The following is a 17,194-nucleotide window of genomic DNA, read 5'->3' on the forward strand; positions in this document are numbered from 1 at the left end:
TCACCCTAAACCTACATTTGATAGAGATGAGGTTCGAGTACAAAGGTAGGGGGTATATATTAAGGAGAATCACAGTAGAGAGTTTGCATTCTATTTCTCTTTTTTGAGAGAAGAGCAAGGTGATAGAGGATCATGGTTTGATTCAAGAGAGCATGACTCAAATAATGTCTCAGTTAGTTCAAGGATACACTATTCTAATCAACATAGAGGTACAATTCACTTTATGAATAATCCCTTGCTTGATATGGATACATCATTGTCTTGAGACAATTTTCTTTTCGAGGTTGACATTGATCCCCCTCTTATGATAAGCGATGATGATGTTCGCAATCCCACCAATGCATCAGAGTTCCAAAAAGGTTGTGCAAAAGAATTTCAGAGGTTTACATGGTGAGGAGTGAATACAGTTTTACATTTGATCCACATGTACATGATATTTTCTAGATGCATAGATCGTTAGCGCATGAGCTGCATGATTTGTATGCTAGCTTTTCTTGTGCAAAGACGGGGGGCAAATCTTATCTACTTGTAGAGATGCTCCCATGTATTGTTTTTGTTATTGTGACATCAAATGTTGTGATGGTTTTAGTCTGGCAGTTTATGTTGATTGTCTAGATGATGAAGTCGTTACAGGAGTTGGTTGGTAATGACAAGGACATTACACAGTCTTATCTGTGGGATCCTACTGGAGATGTGACTTCTCTTCAGGTGGAGTACAGTGACCTACCAGATGCAAGATTGCTTGAGGACAAGCAATTTCAAGGAGGGTGGACTGTATGTCCCAATTTAGCTCACTTGGTTAGCAATGTGGATTAGCCTATCAGTGGCCCTAGTAGGTTAAGTCAGAGGGCGTGAGGATCTTAATCGACAAAATTGTAGACCGATTCTCCTTCAATATTTCAAGAAAGTCGAAGTTCTATCTTTAGTTGGGCGCCTAAATAGGTCGATGGTAGTGTTGATTTTTGGTATCATAACAAAGCTTTCATTCATTGACTTACTATTTATAATAAGTCAATGTTGAGTTGTTACCTTTGGGAGAGGTGACATTACATTTCTTCAATGGTATTGGGATTACAATCCTCCCTCTACATTTTTTGTGTGGCTTGTTTGAAGGACATACTATTTATAGTAAGTCAATGTTAACTTGTTACCACTTTTCAGCAGGGGACTTAGGTGTTTGGCTTTGCAATGAAGATTTGGAATCAAAGTTGACCACTTAGAAAAAAAAATTATTAAGCTGTCTCCATGACTATTTAATTATTAATTGTCACTTAAACAATAATAATGGCTTGTTATATACTTTGGTGCCAAGTTTATTTAATAATTATTTTATGAGTTTAGATTATGGCACCTAGCTTTGGGAGAGGCTTAAAATTTATATTATATTCAAACTCATCGAAAGAAAATACGTTTTTAAGTTATGTGAGATGTATTGCTGAAAATTTTGGCAGAGGGAGCTTACAATTAACTCATTGTTGAGTTGTTGCGTTTGCCAAAGGTGACGTTACTTCTCTTCAATGGTAGTGGGATCAGGATCCTGCCTCTACATTTTCTACTTGGCTTGTTTTGAGGAACTTACTATTTATAATAAGTCAATTTTGACCAGTTACCACGTTTGACAAGGCACTTAGGTGTTTGGCTTTGGTAGTGAACACCTAGATTTAAAGTAGACCACTTCGAGAAATTTAATAAGCTAATTCCATGATTATTTAATTGTTAAATAATGCTACTTAATTAATAATAATGTTAATGCCTTATTATATAGTTTAGCGTTAAGTTCATTTAATGATTATTTTATGAGTTTGAATTATGGCACTTAGCTTTGGGAGTGGTTGACAATTTAATATTATATTCAAATTCATCAAAAGCAAAGGGGACTTCCAAGTTATGTGAGGTGAGTTGTTGAAGACTCTAGATCGATTTGCTTATGAGAAATGTACAAAGAAAAATAAGCTAAAATCAATTCATTCCATGCATTTTGTGTTTATTGAATTTTGTTAAGAGAAGTGATGATAAGGGTTTCAAAATTTCATGCTTGGAGAATTGCAAATTCTTCCAGTTTTGAGTACTTTGAATTGGTGCAAGATCCAATGAAATTGTGCAATTAAGCTATGGCTTCATGCGGAGGCCATAAATGTGATAATTAGTGATGAATTTGGGGTTTTTAATTGTTATGGTAAATTGATGTTTTAGTTATATTAAACAAAGGAGATGAAAGCTCCTTATATAGATTTACAAAGACAATGTTCCTAATAGCTAGAATCGTGAACTAAAGACTAAAATAAAAATTACTCAATAAACTAGCGAGACTAAGTAAGATGACCATTAAAGAGAAATTATAATATTCTAATACCCTCCCTTAATGGTCATTGTCTATCTGTTGTCTTTTGGTCACAAATTCTTCAAAACATTTTGTTGTTGTTGAGACTCTCCTTGGATCTGCAAAATGAAAATGACGAAGAAGCCAAAATCCATCCATAACAATACAGAGACTGCTTTAGAAAGCTTTGCAAAAAGAGACAAGACCCTATCACTAACTCTACCACTGAGATGGGTCTGCCACTAACCTCCTAGAATCAGCAAAGCTTTGTAGAGGAGCATGATGCCCCAAAATAGACTACAAAAAGACACAATTTTTTGGGAGAAAATACAAACTAGACAACAGAATCCAAGAGAAACAGTAAAACCCAACATATAATTTTGTATGAAATAATTATAAACCAGGCACAATTTTTGAGGGGAAAATTAGGGAAAAATAACCGGACATGAATTTTGAGGGAAAAATTATAAACCCAATAAGTAATCCCATGCAACTTTGTGAATTATAGAATCAATAAATTTTTTGAGGGAAAAAAATTATGAAAAGCCATTTGATAATTTTTTTAACGGAAAAAATTATGAAAACCCATCAAAAAAATCTTCATATAGCAAAACAAAAGACTTTGCATGGTAAAACAATACGTGCAGGCAACATGAAACTCACATGCAAATACATGCAACCTTCAAAAATTAAAGACTTCTGCCCAAACCAAGAAATCGCGCAATCAAAACCCTTAACCGAGGTCACAATTTTCAGCAAAAATCCTCAAACACAAACCATGGGTTTCATAAAATACCTCTAACAATTTTTATTTTAAAAATATGAAAAATAAATTTCTGGAAAAAGTTCCAAATCAAAAGAGGCTCAATTTTTTCTTTAAAAATTTGCCAAATTTTATGAAATCCCATCAACCTACTTTGATAGCATGTTATGGTATATCAACGTTATTGTAGTTGTATTAAACAAAGGAGATGAAAGCTCCTTATATAAATTTACAATGCCGAGACTTAGTAGATCGTTTCAGGAGATGAAAGATATGAAACATGGTGAAGCTACTAAGTTGGTCAAACAAATTGGAAGAACAAGTCCAGGAAGACTTGAGTAGCGATGCTACCCGATTAAGTGTGAGTGGTCTTGATGGAGAAGACATATATGAGTCTGATATCCATACTACTTGCATTACTTTCAGACAGCGGAAAGGAAGTTCAGTCCGTTTGTATATCGATTTCAAGATCGAGCATCACCTATCTGGTTCAATTGACATCTATTCGGATGATGCCATTTTAGATCGCTAGGAGTGGCATGGCATAGTTTCGTTGATGGACTTGATGATATTGGGAAATGGCGTGGATGTATATAGATTGAGAAGTGTGATAAAGCCTTGCTTTTGAGGAATTGTACTAAGGCATTTGATCGATGGCTTTGGGATGGTCAAACAATTTTGGATCCGTGGGGAAACAAACTCTCGAAATTGGCCGAGTTATTCTCTTATGAGTTCGTGCGATAATGGTCAGACTTGGTGACAAACTCTCAAAACTGGTTGAATTACTCTCTTATGAGTTCGTGCGGAAATGGTTAGACTTGGCGACAAAATATGGGATGTTATGTCTTGACAATATTGAGATCATTGCGGGAAGAGAGTACATGGTTCCGATTCAACCAAGTCAGAGGGTTTCGACAAAACTGCACACTTTGAGTATCGTGAAGCATGAATATGAGGGCGGTGATAGTGAGCAGACTAAGACAGGGATTGATCCTGCGGTGAGAGTTCCACCTCTTAGGGCAGACCAAGTTCATGTTCCCTTTGATCCTCACTTAGTACAATCACTTTCAGACGTCAAGGAGACAGCACGATATAGTTGAGCTTTGATGAAGTTAACTACATTCCAGATTACATCAGTAATGATAGTCAGGATAGGATCTTGCAAAACTGGAGTCAAAATGATGTAATACATTTCAAAGACATGTTCTACCTAGGTGATGATTGGGATGACTCTGATGCAGTTAGGCGCACTGAAGTTGTGGAAATTCTTAACCAGTGTTCAGAGGTTGTGGATGGTTAGGCCTGGGAAAACCACAAAGAAGTGCTTTGTGAACCTTTCAGAGACAAACTTGTCAGGATGGCAAGATCCCTTCATGTGGAAGAACAGGTCAGCGACATAGAAATCAGTAGGGTTTTTGAGACTGTTCAGTCCAATCTGATGCAGGAAGTTGGATTAGTGTCACTCAATGCAGAGCGAGAAGATCAAGCTCCGAGGATCGATGTTTTACCTATTACATTTTGTCCAACTGGGACAGACTTGTCTCATATTGAGGTTGATTCAGTTGATATTCCAAATTTTACCGAATTCAATGAAGATTTTCGAAGGGATGAAATCGTCAAGACTTGGGACAGACTTGAGTTGATCCAACCAGAGGATGCATGCCTCAGAGACATTTCGGTTATTTCTGATATAGATGGTTACGTGGGGGATCTAGGGATCTTAGCACCACGTATTGATATCATGAGAATTTGGAACAGTCAGGAGGTTTTTATATGTTTTCAAGCTAGACTAACTCAATGGATGAAGTTGAGATCGGATGAACAAGAAACTAATTGTTCAAATTTGGAGAGGTACGAAAGAGATTTGGGAATCTTAAACCAGTGTAACTAGGTGGTGCAAACTTGGGACGAGTTTAATCCACCTACACCCACAACACCTTTAGACCAAATAGTTCAGATGGAAGGATCAGTATTGAGATCAGAAGAAGTGGTGTCCAAGATCAGATTGGATGGAGATGTTGAATTCCCTCGACGAAGGGACTTCAACGAGCAAAACTAAACCTTCATTTTTTGGACAACCTGGTACATTGTAGGTTGTACAAGCGTCAGAGACGTCGCCACTAGTTTAGTGTTGGAGGATGTAAGGGGTCTCGTTATGGGCCGACATTGAAGCTCAGTTCACCATGTTGGGCCAGCCGACTTGGTAACATGTTATCTAGCAGAGGCGATTTGGGACCTCATATTGGGCATGGCACCTAATTGTGATACCGTCAAGGCTAAACAATGCGACAAGTGCGACTTAGGTCTGAGTGGGGTTTCTTACCCTTGGAGATTGACCTCAGTTTCCCTTGGAGAGTTCTTGGAGGCTGACCTAGGAGATCGTTTGGGGCCTAGCATTAATGTATCGTTTGGACTTACACTGGGCACCAAAATATGGTCGGACCTATTTCCATAACAGCTAGCTTGGATTCACTCGAGGCAAACCACTATAAGAAGGCACAGCGCGTCCATTTGACACACATTCAGATTTGAGAAAGGAAGTTCGAGCATCGGAGCAATGGAGCAACGGAGATGCAACAAAGTGCAAGAGTTGACGACTTTGGTCGAGTTGTCTTGAACACTAGTCTGCCTCGCTGTATACTAAATTGATGATCATTTTGTATTTATGAGCAAGGAGCTCTTTTTATAATGAATATTGTCAAGAGGATTTGGCATGTTCAATACTTGGTGGTGATTTGTGTCTTTAGACACCGGATCCTAACCGCTTGATTTCTTTGTATACTAGCTACTTATAAATTGAGAATATCGAGGAGATCGCCAACCCCATATATTGGTTTGTGTTGAGAATGTAAGACATCATTCTACATGTTATATTTGGATCCTTGGAGATTGACCTCAGTTTCCCTTGGAGAGAGTTCTTGGAGGCCGACCTAGGAGATCGTTTGGGGCCTAGCATTAATGTATCATTTGGACTTACATTGGGCACCGAAATATGGTCGGACCTATTTCCATAACAGCTAGCTTGGATTCACTCGAGGCAAACCACTATAAGAAGGCACGGCGCATCCATTTGACACACATTCAAATTTGAGAAAGGAAGTTCGAGCATCGGAGCAATGGAGCAACGGAGATGTAGCAAAGTGCAAGAGTTGACGACTTTGGTCGAGTTGTCTTGAATACTAGTCTGCCTGGCTGTATACTAAACTGATGATCATTTTGTATTTATGAGCAAGGAGCTCTTTTTATAATGAAGATTATCAAGAGGATTTGGCATGTTCAATACTTGGCGGTGATTTGTGTCTTTAGACACTGGATCCTAACCACCTGATTTCTTTGTATACTAGCTACTTATAAATTGAGAATATCGAGGAGATCGCTGATCCCATATATTGGTTTGTGTTGAGAATGTAAGACATCATTCTACATGTTATATTTGGATCCGCATGATTTAATTCAGGAGTACCCAAATTTGTATTTTAGCATGCGCATAAGCGTCAGTTGAGGAAGGCGTAGTCTAATATTCTTTTATGTGAGCTCAGCTTGCATAATTCAGCAAGAATAGTTAGTGTCGCACAGTCATTCTCCCTCAACTCGGGCAACTCTTATCCTAATGTTATTAGCTTCCACAAAAATTGGCACCAAGATTGGATTGTAACTATCTGGGATAGTCATACTTGGAATAGTTCAAGCAATGTGATATACGATGAACAAGAAACTGATAGTTCAAATTTGGAGGTACAAAAGAGATTTGGGAATCTTCAACTGGTGCAACCAAGTGGTGCAAACCTGGGACAAGTTTAATCCACCTACACCCACAACACCTCAAGACCAAACAGTTCGAATGGAAGGATCAGTATTGAGATTGCAATAAGTGGTGTCCAAGATCATATTCAATGGAGATGTTGGATTCCCTCAACGAAGGAACTTCAACGAGTAGAACTAATCCTTCATGTTTTGGACCTCTCGGTACATTGCAGGTTGTATAAGTGTCGGGGACGTTGCCACTAGTTTAGTGGGGTAGGATGTAAGGGGTTTGCGTTATGGGCCGACACTGAGGCTCAATTCACCATGTTGGGCCAACCGACTTGGTAACATGTTATCTAGTCGAGGCGATTTGGGACCTCACATTGGGCATGGCGCCTAATTGTAATACTATCGAGGCCAAACAATGCACTAAGTGCGACTTAGGTTTGAGTGGGGTTTCTTATCCTTGGAGATTGACCTCGGTTTCCCTTGAAGACAATTCTTGGAGGTCAACCTAGGAGACCATTTGGGGCCTAGCACTAATGTAACGTGTGGACTTACATTGGGCACCGAAATAGTGTCGGACCTATTTCCATAACAACTAGCTTGGATTCACTAGAGGCAAACCACTATAAGAAGAAGGCATTGAGCATCTATTTGACACACATTCAAATTCGAGCAAGGAAGTTCGAGCATCGGAGTAGTGGAGCAGCGAAGTGCAAGAGTTGACGACTTTGGTCGAGTTGTCTTGAAGACTAGTCTGCCTAGCTACATACTAAACTGATGATCATTTTACATTTAAGAGCAAGGAGTTCTTTTTGTAATAAGGATTGTCAAGAGATTTGGCACGTCCAATACTTGGTGGCGATCTATGTCTTTAGACACTGGATCCTAACCGCTTGATTTCTTTGTATACTGGCTACTTATAAATTGAGCATATCGAGGAGATCACCCCACCCATATATTGGTCTGTGTTGATAGCGTAAGACATCATTCTACATGTTATGTTTGGATCCACATGATTTAATTTGGGAGTACCCAAATCTATATTTTAGCATCTGCATAAGTGTGAGTTGGGGAAGGCGTACTCTGATATCCTTTTATGTGAGCTCGGCTTGCATAATTCCGCAAGAATAGTCAGTGCCGCACAGTCATTCTCCCAAGGTTCGTGACAGGTGTGACACGAGGGCAATTGAGACAAAACATCACTTTGTCATGGACTGTCCAGCGTACAAAAACATCAGATCCAGCTATTCAAAGATGTTAGAAAAGAGCAGCATGGGCCACCTAATTGAAGAAAAGCAACTAAATAAGACCGCAAACCTGATCATCAAAATACACCGAAGAAGACAACAATTAGTCAAAGGATTACAGCTGAATTAGGCTAGTTGTTAGCAGGCGGGTCCCATAGGCTGCTTTGGCCTTGTGGACATTATTAAAATCCTTCATTCATTCATTCATTCAAAGACAATGCTTCTAAAAGAAACAATCGTGAACTAATGACAAAAATAGAAACTACTCAATAAACTGAAGGCTAACTAAGATGACCATTAACGAAATAGTATAATATTCTAATAGTTATCATAGTTTTGTTTCAGATTATTTACAGAGGAATAAGGAACAGCTGTGAACCAAATCGCAGCCTTCTAGACCAGCGTTTAGAGTGCATGGCAGCCACATTCTATTTACAAGCCACAATCATAAGAAATGACACCAAGTATTGAAGGGCACATGTGCGGGTTTTGAGTATCATTCAAAACTCATACTTTGGCATCTAGATGTCTTTGGGCTACATATATATCTGCTACGATTCATTTGAATTCAACAACTCACTGTTGTGTTCAAATACCAGATTTCAAAATTATCATAAATTAATTTCTTGTTGCAATAATTGTCCGTGGTGTGCCAAAATCATTTCCAGAATTGAATAAAGAGGCATTGATTGCAATAGATAGCTTGATTTCACACACTGTGTGTGTGGGTGTGTATTCAAAACACAAAAGAAGAAGAAAAACTCAAAAAATACAAAAAAAAAACACAAAATTGCAAAAAGCATCATCTAGCAGTGCCATACACAATTATTATTTTGTGCTCCCTATAAAAGAATATTAAAGATGTTATGTAATATTTTCTCCTTCACCTCAAATGGAATGTGCAATATACATGAATTTTCTTACATTGAGTCATCTTTTAAGCCAAAAACCTATTTTTTAAGACCTATTACAATCCTTGTTTGCAATGGTTACCAACGATGTCGTCATCACTTTTAGTAGCACCTTTGTAAGGCCAATGGAAGGAATTATCCAGCATGCTGGACAAGGTGGCCATAACTTTGGATGATGAACAAAAGTTAAAAGCATTCTAAGGCAAGGAAATTCTCATTAGGGCTTCTAAAACACATCTACACAAAGAAGTGCACTTTTTGACAATTTCAAGTTGGAAAACGGCACACAAGTGATCTGGCAAACATCAAGGAGAAACCATATCACACTTGATTCAACAACACTCAAAAATGATGCATAAGTGATCAGCCTGCACCAAGGAGAGGCAATGCACATTTTAAAGAAATTTAATTTTTAAAATCACTTAAAAAGGAAAAAGAGTAATATCAATGACAAACTAGGATATTCTTGAAGTGATTCAAAAAGTGCTTGTTCACTCAAACAGAAAAACTCAATATCAAAACAGTAGAAAAATTGCATTTGACCCTCTAAAGGCACACTAAGATTGAGAGATTTACTTAAGCCAATGTCAAAACATAACTACAATAGTGAAATTTCCCTTCAATTCAAACTCATTTTGATTGAGATATCCTTTCCACAATGAAAAATATAAAAGTGGCAATATTTTTACTAAGACATGGCTTATAAGTTTACAACACATAACTTGTCTCTTCCCATCTGCACTCCAAGGAATTAGTTATGAACCTCACTTTCGTCCTTTATATACCCAAGGTCAAATCAACAATTGCACAAATAACCTTTATCATATACACGATTTCAAAAATGACCCCAGATCAGCACCATGTTCACATTGAAAACTTTTATCAGTTAAATCATAACCACTTATTCAGTTTCTACTCCAACCCAATGGAGTCAGGCTCTGGTGCATCATATTGATTATCCTCCTCATAATACTCTGTATAACCCCCTCATAAAGTTCTTCTTCCCTGTTGCTCACTAGGGGCACATTTACACTTTCAAGTGCAGCAAGTTGGGATTCATGAAGCTCAAATACTGCCAGAAGTTGTCATTTCTCTTAAGCAAGATGATGCAGCATTTATTCTTGTTCATCTACATCTATGCATGACAAATTTTGATGAGTGGGATGTTGACCAGCAATATGTGTTTCCACATCCTAATATCTCAAACCAAATTTTGTGTGTATGAATTGTAGGATCTATTCCCATTTGTCCTGCCAATAAGCATAACATCTTTGTTTACTTGAGCCTCATACAATTCAACTATTGCCAGAAGTTCAATTTCCTCCTTTCAGAGGTGCATAGCAGTTCTTGTCCAGTTTCAAAACTATATACCACATTGGAGTAGTAGATAATGGAGAGCAGCATTTGCATCATAGAATCTATCTCTGATTCCTACCACTAGCCATATCACTTATTTTTGTCTTTTAATCTGATCTGTGCAATTTCTTGTGTTTTGATTTTGTTATCACTTGAATCTTCAAATTATGTGTGTATGGATTTCATACATCTATGAATAAAACATCTATATCTGATGTACATAATTCAGCATAACAATAGGTAGGTCAGTCTAAATGACTTACCAAAATTTTGAGCCTTCCATATTGTTCGCTCTCCCTATATGAGTTCCAGCTTCTACTTGTTCTTGTTGGTATCAAGGCTGTCACATTTTTTCCATCTTCAAGTCTTCTGATATGCAAACTAATTCTGGGTGTGACTGAAATAGACTTGCCACTCTTCACTTGGAATCCCCAAGTAGGTGAGAGGTTCTGTATGGCTCAATACATCTTAGTAGAGCTCTATCAAAAATCCTTTTGAAGAGGAATCCATTGATGAGTAGTATTAAACTATCTACAGCATAAATCTTCTTTTCTTAGCAGCATTAAGACCATGTAGGTTTTTACCATCTTCCAAATTGCTAGTCGCGTAACAAATCCAGCTATTGTTGTTAAAAATAAATAGTACAAAGCATTGCCAAAGAACAATAGCAAAGCTACATGACTCAAGCAATCTGACATAAAGAACAACAAAGGAGATTTCTTAGAATTTAGAGAAGCCAAGATTCTCTACATCTGTCAAAAATTGTGGATATGCAATGCAGTCATCTTGCATATAGGAAAACGAAATTATATTATCCAAATTCACGAGGACTTTCTCATTTATTAGCCCTTGAGACAGTGTCCATGGCCCTCGGAAGGTAGCGCTTGCATTAGGTGGAAAAAAGGGCATTCTCTAATAAGCATATATACTCTATTTTGTTGTGCATACTATCTTATATCGATCCTCCTCTCTTACCCAGAACTGATTGTATATCCACCAAGCATGGAAAACATCTTGGAGTCTATTATTATTTGAAATCTATTGTCCATTGGTGGGAATGGGTAATGATCTTTCAATTACTCTTTGTTAAGGTCTCGGAAGCCGACAATGCTTGGTCATAATTCTTCTTCCTAACTAGATCTAGGTTAGCTACCTAGATAAAATGTTTGATCGGGAATATTATATCCACCTTCATACATATAGAGAGCTTTCCTCACATGAAGGGTTCCATCATATATTTACCAACCTAAGTTTATATAATGGGTTAGCTTCAACTTACAACTTAAAAAGTGTATTGGATAATGTTCCAATTATAATCCTAGAGCTCCATGTATGATGGAAGAGCACCATAGGCCTACAAACTCAATTGCATCAAACAAATATTGAAATTTTTTTATTATGAGATTTGGCAATTCTTAGTTAGTTTGCAATTATTTTGGCTTGTTGAAATTGAATTATCTTGAAGCAATTATTTTGGCTCACACATGAAACAATCATTGAATTATTTAGACTGTACAAGGAGGGAAAATTCATTTGAGCATAGTTTGCAAACTCTGCGAGTACTCTAATTTCTTTGCTAGGCATTTTTTCACAAATTTAACTCTTGCATTTTTATATATGCAAAAAATGTGGGTAAAAATGTCAACACAAATAATGCTGGTTAAAATACAATTGTCACATGTTGATTTTGCTATAGAGTAGGCTCTCTGAGAATCCTCCAAGTCTGAGTCTGCAAACTATACACTTGAGGAAGAATAGAGTAGGGCAACAAAGGATTTGAAAACTCAATTTCAACAGCTCAGAGTAGAGGCTACGATTGCAAGATCAGCCCCAAGAAACCAGTGCTTGGAGCCACACATAAGTAAAGTGCTTGATTTGTGTTGTAATCGAAGACTGGTGCCTATTCTGATAGTAAGCCGTACTGACAAAATCTCTAATCTATTGATGAATTCATCTTGTGGAGGATTAATATATTAATTTTCAGTCAATTGTCATCTAATTGTGTTGATAGTTGAGTTCCGTTCTGCATTCATGGTGCCTGAATGTGTCTAGGCTGCATGCTTGGATACTCCTTCATTAGACCATTCATGACGACCAGTCTCACACCTGAGACAATGTGATCCCATCCTCCATTGTACAACTAATAGCCTAGGGTCCACTCCTAAACATGTTTTTTCAAAATGGTCCTTAGCAAAATTGAAGTCCATGTATTTCATCAATGGTGTAAGAACATTCTTGTAAGTTGATGTCCCACTTGTTCACCTAGCTGTTTTGCTTCATCCAAGTTTTCTTCCTATGGTCTAGAGCCTCATCCACAACCGTTCTGGGCTAATGATGGTCATCAATGTTATGAATCTTTTTTAAATAACTTACCACCGGGTCCAACACCTATAATGGGAAAGTCCCAGTTTAGCCAAAAGAATTGCATATGGAATTGCTTCAAAAAAACAGTCTAAGGCCATAAAGCTGTTAAACAAGGATCCAGGTGAACACCAGGTATACAAAGTACCTCAAAATCTCCTAAAGCAGAAAACGGCAGAAAATTATTCTTCTCAAGGAACCTATTACAAACACTCAAAGAATGCACATAACTCGGTGTGGTTCCCCACTATATTCTCAAGTGGCAGGCATGCAATATGTACAGAATATAGAGAAGAACTTAAGAATTACAGTTAGTAGATGCAATAATACAGAGTTGTAGTAATGGTAAACAGAAAGGACGCTATTTGGCAATTTCTGGATATAAAATAGTTGGCAGCAATATGTCAGATTTAAGTGGAAGCAAATAGAATACAATAAGCAATTGATCATAAGCAGCCTCCAAGTTAAAGTCTCGGTCTGTATGAAATGTTACAATTTGAAACAGGAAAATTCCCTTTGGAGACAGGGTCAGATTCGAATAACATATTATCTATATAAAAAGGTTAAAATAGAGACATTTCGATGCCCTCAGATGATGTTAGGGAAAGAAAAAATAAGAAAAAATGAAAAATAATAGAAAAGAACAATTAATGAAAGATTAAAAAACTGTTAAGAAATAACGAGATTTGAGAGGTAAAAACTCAAACAAGCAATGTGGACAATTCAGCTTGGACGAAAGATAAAAAGTACAATATCCATAGGTTCAACCTAATATATGAGAAGGCGGGAAGAAATAAAATGGTATGCTTAAAACCAAAAGATATAGGTAAAAAAAAAAACTCTTTCCTCCCAGTATAATATTTTGGAGAAGGTAGAGGAAACAAACCTCGTTGTCATCGCGAGGCGACAGAGTTCCTACTAAGAAAGTTGTGGTCTGCGAATCTGCAGTGACATTGGCAATGCACCGTGCCTGCAGCCCAGCGTAATCACAATATTCATTGTAAAGTAACAGTCAAAATAGCTACCCATTGATACCGGCCAATGGCCATACCTGATACTTGAGACCGTACGCCAAGCCACCGGGAACAGCCTCCATGTCGGGATTAAGTCTGCGATCCAGATCTCACTTTATTTGTAAGCTGTTCTTAGCTTGCCTGCAAATTCTCAATTGCTCTCCCTTATAAAGTTTCCGAGAATCGAACAAAGATTTTAATGACTGCGACATCAAGCAATCTAAACGATTGATTAATCTTCAATTTTTTCAATATTGAATTTTCCAATCATGTATCTGGATTAAGTTGACCATTCCAAGTGTTAATGAAGGTTTTGGCTATAGAGGGCACAAAATGCACCTCCATAATTAATTTGTTTGTATATTTTAATAAATTAAAAATCATAAAGCTGTTATATGTCATTTTTAAATTAATTAATAAAAGAGCATTTTGGCTCTTGCATAGACAATACGGTTAATGAAGGCTATCAACTTTTGAAATTGAGCTTTGCATTCTATTATGAAGTGTGAATTCATTTCTTCTACTACAAAATATGGAAGTTCTCTTGTATGAACAAAATGAATAGGTTAAAAAAATTCAAAGTTGATATGAACTTGTAAGGCTTATTTTAGGGTTGAAGTCAATGAAAAGGTTAAAGTATTAATAGTTGATGCAGGAGCATCTTGCATGGGAAAATTTAAATTTAAAAAAAAAAGAAAAAATAATAATAATAATGGTTGTCATTCCATTTATCGAATTGTGTAGGTGGCATCTTAGAAGTTTGTGGAAAGTTTCTTAAATCATGCATTTAATATTTGTTGTGATCCACAAAAGAAATGTAATTTTTTAATTGGGCCACATGGTAGTGTTTGGTTGTATTTAGGTGGAATTCTAGAAAGTTGTGGATATTGTAGAAGGTTGTGGATATTGTGTAGGTGGAATTCTAGAAGGTTGTGGATAAGTCATGCATTGAGTGGCAAGTTCCTATTTAAGCAAAGCATATGAGCATTTCTAATCAAACTTTGGAAGGTGAAAGCTTCAAGGTGTAAAAGCCGAAAGGTGTGAAGGCTTCAAGTTGTGAAAGAGAAGGAGGAAGTGACTAGTGAGTTTTTCTGAGTCTGTGGACAGAGCACCGAATGTGAGGCAGTTTACAGTAGGATTGTGATGGAGTTGTGAGTGTGTAGATAGAGCCTCGAATGTGAGGCAATTTACACTTGGATCTTGGATAAAGTTGGAGAAGAGCTAGTGACTACGGTTTAGAAACAAGGAGGTTGCTTGGTGGCTTGCGAGCACAAGTTGAGATGTTGGAGGTTTCTACCAGAGCGTGGATCTGGCCTAGCTTGGGTTTGGATTGGATCTTGAGAGATCTTGAAGAAATGTTATTGTAATTGCTATTGTATTTCAAGTATAATAAAATTTCTTGGGAAGCATTTTGTCATCTCTTTGTCTTCATATTGTGGCATTTTTTGTTATGAGTTGGTAGGGTGGTGTGGCCCTTCATCAAGTGGTATCAAAGCATACCTTCATCAATAGTTCAATTGAATACCAAAGCTAAAATCTTATTAATTTGGTTGAGGATAAAGTTTTATCATGATTATGGATAACTTCTAAGGAATAGTGAAAAAGTAATGAACTTGTGTTTATTGTAGTGAGGGGTTGGGACTTAATGGTACATCATCATAGAATGTGTGGCTTATGACGATATTTGTAAACTGTGTGGTCTTGCGAATGTCATGAAAAATCTCTCATTCTCCATTCATTATCTTCCTCAACTTCCTTGAGAAAAGTCCATCTCTCAATCTGATGCCTAAGATAATGTGACTCCCCTTGATGCAGGGGACTCCCCTTAATACCATAAACTCATAACAAAAATAAAGAAACAACAACAAATGTGAGAACAAAATATGAACTTCTTATTATCGTCGCAAATGTGGAATTATAAAATTCTCAATTACAATATGCTAACCCAAATGGGCACCTTCATTATAGTAATCTGCAAGATAGTGTTGCAAACTATCACCCAGAGTTCCCCTAGACAATGTTCGAGTCTTTCTTAAATAGGCAATTTTATACTGCTTGAGAAGGTTCTAGATGCCTAAACTTAATACCTAGGGCCGATAGACCCTAACAATACACATAGAGTCGGCCAAATACATCTTTGACAAATTATTTTAAAAATTTCAGTAGCCTAACTTTCAAAGGCCATAACTCACGAACTGTTGCTCTGATTGGCTAGTATAACCACTTTTTGGAAATGCCAGCTCTTGATCTACAAGCTTGAATCATGCAAATGCCCTTTTGTCGAATTTTCGAACCTCATCTAAGCACTCTAAGGCCTCCAACAGTGAACCTGAAGATTTTTCTACAAATTTTTCCACCAAAAATCCACAATAACTTCTCTGATACTAATGCTTGAGCAATAAGATTTTTATGGTAGGCTTACAACTCTAAAATGAACCTTCCTGTAGAAAATGAAAACATTTTGAGCTCGTATGGAAAACTTACTAAAAATAGTATGTTCTCATAAATAGTAACCAACATGTCTACTAGTCCTTATTAAAATAGAAAAGGCTAAAAATAAAATATTTTTGGGTAATGCAAGATTGTCCTTACACCCAGGATGCTCCTACATCAAACACCCCGGGTAATTTGAGAAGTGACCCCATCACGTCTTAGGTGTTCAGAGGAAAACCAAGATGTTTGACCTCCTCCTTTGCTAGACATGATGAATCCTCAACTGGTTGCCCTTTCCATTTGACCAGATATTCCTCATAAGTTATGTTTCTGGTACTTTTTCCAATATGATTGTCTAGTATCTCCTCAATCTCCTTAGTAGCTGAACTATCTGTTGGGATGCTCCATTGCGGTTCTACAACTTCATCTCCGTCACCTCTGTCATAATACTCTATCAAATCTGAAATATTAAAAACTACTGAAATATTCAATTCAGCAGGTTGCTCCACTTCATACGCATTTCCAGAATAATGCCTCTTCACTATCTTGCACGGTCCAAACTTCTTCATCTTCATCTTATTATATGCGCCTACTAGAAAACACTCCTTTCTCAAATGCACCGTCACTTCATCTCCAATCTGAAATTCCTTATATCTCCTTTTCACATTTGCCTTAGCCTTATACTATGTATTCATCTTTATGATGTGCTTCCTCACCTCCTCATGGATGTTCTTCAAATGTTCAGCAAAATCTTCTGCTTCAACACTACTTATCTCTCCTTTATCCAACTTCCTCAATTTAGAAACATTTATGGGACTACTACCATACACAATCTAGAATGGTGATTTACCAGTGCTCCTATTGACAGAATTATTATATGCAAATTTTGCCTGTGGTAAAATCATATCCCATCCTTTTGGTTTATATCCAACCAAGCATCTCAGCAAGTTTTCCAAATTGTGATTCATAGCTTTTGTATGCCCATCAGTCTGTGGATGATGTGATGAACTAAACTTCAAATCCATCTTCAACTTCTTCCA

General features: G+C 37.2%; 1 protein-coding gene across 1 annotated transcript in view; it reads right to left on the minus strand.

The window, feature by feature from the left end:
* Positions 1-13,860, minus strand: part of LOC149566136 (Transducin/WD40 repeat-like superfamily protein) — a 231,022-nt gene extending 217,162 nt beyond the window's left edge. The window contains exons 1-2 of the mRNA XM_089819565.1: positions 13,760-13,860; positions 13,595-13,678 (exon numbers count right to left, since the gene is read on the minus strand). Coding sequence (XP_089675691.1) covers positions 13,595-13,678; positions 13,760-13,804 — 129 coding nt within the window. The 5' untranslated portion in view covers positions 13,805-13,860. The remainder of the gene's footprint in view (positions 1-13,594; positions 13,679-13,759) is intronic.
* Positions 13,861-17,194: the final 3,334 nt, after the last annotated feature.

Source organism: Cupressus sempervirens, chromosome 3, assembly GCF_028749045.1.
Source record: "Cupressus sempervirens isolate cs-2001-9-10 chromosome 3, ASM2874904v1, whole genome shotgun sequence".
Lineage (NCBI taxonomy): Eukaryota > Viridiplantae > Streptophyta > Pinopsida > Cupressales > Cupressaceae > Cupressus > Cupressus sempervirens.